The sequence below is a fragment of the Paroedura picta genome, chromosome 8 (assembly GCF_049243985.1).
Source record: "Paroedura picta isolate Pp20150507F chromosome 8, Ppicta_v3.0, whole genome shotgun sequence".
Lineage (NCBI taxonomy): Eukaryota > Metazoa > Chordata > Lepidosauria > Squamata > Gekkonidae > Paroedura > Paroedura picta.
In genome coordinates this window covers 79,827,863-79,833,514 of record NC_135376.1, presented here as the reverse complement: position 1 = coordinate 79,833,514, position 5,652 = coordinate 79,827,863, and the positions used below count along the sequence as shown (strand labels likewise).

General features: G+C 43.0%; 1 protein-coding gene across 1 annotated transcript; it reads left to right on the top strand.

Moving 5' to 3' along the window:
- The first annotated feature begins 266 nt into the window (after positions 1-266).
- FAM241B (family with sequence similarity 241 member B) lies at positions 267-4,011 on the top strand. The gene is made up of 2 exons (XM_077350540.1): positions 267-383; positions 1,339-4,011. The coding sequence occupies exons 1-2, from the start codon at positions 300-302 to the stop codon at positions 1,612-1,614; spliced, it is 360 nt and encodes a 119-aa protein (XP_077206655.1). The 5' UTR covers positions 267-299; the 3' UTR covers positions 1,615-4,011.
- Positions 4,012-5,652: the final 1,641 nt, after the last annotated feature.

Here is a 5,652-nt window from a genome sequence, read left to right as displayed (position 1 = left end):
CAGAGCCATAGTTTGGCCATCGCTTCCATAAGCAGTAATGGAGCTGGAAAACTTTGGCATTCCCAAATATTTACCGAATCTGAATACTGTACTTGTATCGGGATTTGGAAATATCAGGAAAATCAGATATTTTTTCAGGTTCATTATACCCAAACATGAAAAATACTGGCTAGTGGGGTGTTTTTTTTCCCATACCCATAGCGTGACATCTTTCTCCTTTAGGTATAGCAGGCCTCATTTTAAACTCTTTCTCCTGTACATTGCAGGTGTGGAACGGCAAATACTGTGAAGTTCTAAAGATGGTGAGGATTTTGGCCAACGGAGATATTGTACAAGATGACGATCCTCGTGTGAGACAAAATACTCAGAACTCATCCAGGATGGTGAGGATAGATATAGCTTTTCCATGATACTTAGGGTTATTCCTCAAGGAAACTTAAGGGCCTGCGTGGATGCTTAATTATGCATTTTAGTAGCAGTTATCTGGGCTAGATAGAAAGAAGAGGACCCTTTTCAGAGCAATGTTAAACATCAGCCCAACTCCAGATTAGTTCAGCATAAGTGTGTATGAGTCAGAGCTCACTTCACCAGAGGCATGACATATACATCCATAAAGCGACAAGCAATAAAAGGGAAAGTTGTCCAATATCTCCCCACTTCTGTCCTTTTGTCCCTCTTAACTTTATTCTAGCTAGAAAGCTAATGTCATACTGTAAGGCAGGGGTAGTCAAACTGCGCCCCTCCAGATGTCCATGGACTACAATTCCCATGAGCCCCTGCCAGCGCATGCTGGACAGAAGTCCATGGACATCTGGAGGGCCGCAGTTTGACTACCCCTGCTGTAAGGTTATGAAGGGTTCCAGGCTCCTTAAAGCTCCGTAGTTTGCTGTTATGCTTAAGACATTGACCAGTTGTCTTGAGAACTTCTTCTGTGTTAGGTGGATATTCCAAAGTGGTTATTTAGGTGCTGCAGTTTGTCTGAATGATATCCAGAAGTTAAAAGAAATGCTTGATGGCAGTTTTCATATTTTCTTATGTTTTTATTGTGTGTTAAAGCCTTTGGATATCTGCATTGAGCTCTCTTTGACAATGAGATAACAATATGTCAGATAAAAGAATATTGCTCACAGATGGTGTTGGTTAAAGTTCAGTAGGCTGCACTGTGTCACTCTTCTGTCCCAGAACTGTCTCCACAGGAATAGATCAGAGATCTGTGTATAAGCTAAATGCTCTGTTTCTGATTCCGCCACCTTCACAGATCCCTTTCCCCCAGAATGCAGTTTATGCAAAGTCTATGGTTTATGGGCATTGTGACTCTGTTTTTTCCCTCTCCCTCAGGGGCTTTTCAACACCATGACTAATGCGGGCTCAGCCCCCCACCAGCGCTTCCAGCAACCGTCCCAGCACCAGGGGGCCAGGCCTGGGGAGCGCTCTCCATTTTCAGACCTCAACCACCAGTTGATCACCATGGGCTTCCCCACCTGGAACCTTGGTAATCACGTGGTGCAGCCTTTGATGTCCATCCTGCTGCTGTTCCTGCTCCTGATGTTTGGGATTCGTGGCCTCCTCCTAGTTGGTCTCATCTACATCGTTTCCCACTTAAGCCAGCGATGACGGGGCCTTCCAGACAGGCCATGACAACTGCCTGGCTCGAGCAGAGAGGCCAGGTTCTCTGGTTGGGTGTGTTGGAGAGAAAGTGTGGGTTGTATGTGCTTTTGTGTGTGTGTATAGGGTTCCCAGTTGAGAACCTTTGTGTATAAAGTTCTTGGGGAACAGGAATAGGCGCCTGGGACATACCTAGCAAATGAGTTCACGGGGATAGTGCTTCTTGGACATGAACTACCTCCAGCCAAGTCTAAGAGCAATATATATATATATATTTTGTATATATTTTGGCAGAGATGGTCTAAGGATTGGGGTAGTGGTAAAATATGGGCTTGGATCCAGATTACACTGGCAATATCTACCTTCCCACTGCCCACATCCAAAAATAGTTCCCTCTTCATACCATTCTTTAGGATCCCTTATCCCCCAGGAGCAGTATTTTGTGGCGATTGTTGGGCCGTGGGGGCACAGGGAGGCTGAAAAACTCCATTAACCCACTGGAAAATCTCATCTGGATCTGACCTGTAGTTCTTCAGCTGAAGAACTGAGAAGGCAGCAGCTAGATCACTAAGTCTGTACACAGCAGAATTTTTCACATCGGAAGGGGCAGCAAATGTTAGTGGTGGTCTGGAACAGGAAATAGCTCTGTGTGCTAGTTGAGATAAGCGCATATGGGCTTCAAGTACATACTGGCTTCTGAAACATGGATCTAAGTCTTTAAAATGTGTGGAGATTTAAATCGAGTACTTTTAAGAGGGGATGTGACAGAAGTTAAGTAAACCACATCCTTTAAATGTAAGTGGGACTTTCAGCCAAATCAAAGTCTAGGTACATGGAAGTAAATTTCCATGGAAAATACTTCCCAAAAAAATGTGCCTGAGATTGCAGCCATACTTGTTTTGTGTATGTACCCACCAGCATTGTTCATTGGAAAATTCTTAGGGAGTCTTATATATAACAAAATATAGATCCGTAAAATACCAAGCTTTCGAAATAAAAGAAATAAAGATATAATAACGCTAAAAATCTATAGGAGTACTGAAGTTCCTAGTAAAACTTTAATTCAGTCGGGGTGGGGGGGTCTCCAAAAGGTCGGCATGACAGAGGCCTTCACTGGCCTGATAAAAATCAATCTGCATCCTGGTCTTTCATGAAATAGCCCCCCGCACCCTGGTCATTTTGAACGGAGAACGTCAGCACTTGGAATCAAGCATTGTGTTTTCTCGCTGTTGATTTCATTGTACTACGGCATCCTTTTCTGAATTGGGCCTTGCCAGTGTGATGGAGCCTGCATGCAAATGGGTCCCTGAAGCTGAAGGAGCACCAGTGGGAGCCTTTTGGATGTGTGGCGCTTTGGATTTCAGCCAGGGTTCACGCGTCTGGCAACTTCTCTCACCTGCCCTTTGCCTTTCTGCAGTTTGATGTCATGGATATTTCAGCAGGGACCGGTGCTCTTTTCATACAGACGTGGCACTAGGTCATGATTTGAGATGTCCCACATGTCAAACATGGAGAACGGTGGGAGAAAGGTGGGCTTGGGATAGAAAGATACAGGATTTTTTTTTTAAGTGTTAACAGTAATGTGTCATTAATCACCCGTGGCAGAAAAGTCTCAAACTGAAGATGGATCTCCCTAGCAAAACTCTTCTGTATGAACTCCCATTGAAGGCAGTGAGGTAGGTGAGTGAGAAAGGTTTTTTTAATAAGTGAGGTTGGAGCTCAAGATGGGCAAGTAGCTGCTTCCGTTTAAAAGCCAAGTGTTGTGACTCTGACCAGTCACGGAAATGAACACGCAGGAGCCAGAATTGAAATTCCATTCCCAATCTGTGGGGAAGTTAGAATTTGTATGTAAGTACAGATCTGAGAATTATTTTGGACCCGCTCACTGTTACGGTGGCCCCTCCTGTGGGGGGGGGGCTAGTGGCAGGGGCAGCCTTCACATGGAGGTGTCATTTGTGAGAACAGCTGCCTCCCTATGGGAAGATCTGTACATAATGCTCCCTTCAATTTGTGGAATTATATGTGGAGGGCTCAGTGAGGTGTTCGCATGGGGGTGGCCTTATGTGAACCAACCCATAGTCTTAAAATAATGTGTGTGTGTGTTGTGTGTGTTTGTTTGTACATGGATGTGTGTTGCAGGGGCACCTTACTGAGTGAATGTATAGTGGGCCAATACAAAGTGGCTATTGCTTCTATTCAGTAAGCCAAATGGACCAGCCAGTCCTTGGTTGACTGCAGTTTTCTAGATCCCCAAGGCATGCATGAGAGGGGCATTGCCCAAGCTGCTTCCTGTGTTCATAACGGCGCCCTACTAAAACGGTGTGTCGGCACCGAATTCAAGCAAGGAAACAATATTTGTAATCTGCTTCTGTTTGTAATGCAAATACATATCTTTTCTCTTTCCAAGCTGTCTCCAGTATCGATTCTTTTTTTTCCCTTCTGTTTAATGTTGGTCCAGTAAGGAGCACGTCAAGGAAAATGAGAGACAGTGTCCTCTGTTTGCCTACTTTAATTCAAGAGTCATCTGGGAGCTTGGGGGCAGATTGCAACACAATTGGTTTGGATCTCTGGCCATATGACCCACAAAATCCACAATGTCTGACATGTTCAGCCACACACACACACGGTGGAGATCAGCACTCGCACCGCAACAGCACCTTCTCTGCAGCTAGTGAGATCTGTCATGTCTTTTTGCAGGTGCTGTAGCTAGTCTCTGCAGTGCGGATTTTAGATCAACTTGATAAGACTAAGACCAGGCATGTAAGGAGCCAGCCATAATTTTTCAATCAAAAAATCAGTTGCAACTGAGTTTGGGGGGGTCAACCGCTCCAGAAGCACCTCACAAGCTTTTTTTGCCAGATTCCACCAGCTATTGTTAGTGATCACTTCCAAACATGAAATGATTTAAATCACATTGTGAGGGGGACATAAGATCCCTGCTGGATCAGATCAGTGGTCTACCTAGTTCAGCTTGCTGTCTTGCACGGTGGTCAACCAGTTCTTCTGGAGGGCCATTAACAGGGCATAGGCCGTCTCATAATGTTGTCTCCGGGCACTGTTAATTAGAGGTGTAGTGCTTCTGAATGTGGAGGTTTCCCTCAGTCACTATGGCTACTAGCCACAGACCTCTCCTCCATGGGTCTATCTTAATTCCCCTTGAAAGCTGTTTACTCCTGGGCCCTACATCCTGGGGCCACAAATTCCACATTTTAATCACTTTAAGAACACCAGAGGGACTGGGTTATGGTTTCTCACTGAAGGGTGGGAGGAGGTATCTTATAAAAACATTTTTGATGGCACTGAACAATTTTGTGAAACCTAAAAATCATCAAGGGAAAGCAGGGGAGAGTAATCATGTATGATGTATGATGAAATAGATATGAATGATCAACTTAAACACTGAGTAAATATGTATTTATGTATTTATTTTTATTATTTTAGGAAACAGTGAGGAAACAGAAAAAGGAAAAAAGTTATACTACATAACTATGTTTATTGAATACAATCATCTAGTACATAATATAGAACAGAGAGTATTTTCCCTTTCAGCCCCTTCATTATAATTTTAAAGATATCTATGAAATACATTAGTTCTTATTTCTGTCAGGGTACAATTGTATCCATCATTTAAGTTTTAAGTTTCAAACTTCATTACGCGTCTATTTTGACTCCCACACTGGTTTCATCATTATTACATGTTCAATAGAACACATTTTTCCCACTTCTGTATGTTCACTAGAATCTTTGATAAGTGTAAAAGAAAGTCTATCGTATATATCACATGGAGAACCCATTTGTATTCACGATACTACATTTGGAACATGACCATTTATTTATGTATGACTTTTTTTCACTGTTTGTGTCCTGCTAGCATAGTCATACAGTAGAAATCGCCACGGCTTATTAATGTTATAGTACGGAAGAATACAAAGCAGAAAGTGATTAGATGGTATTTCTATGATTCAATAGCACTATGAACAGCTGAGATGTTATGTGCTAGACATTTATAATGTGGTATGATAAGATGTATTATATGGGAAATGGGGA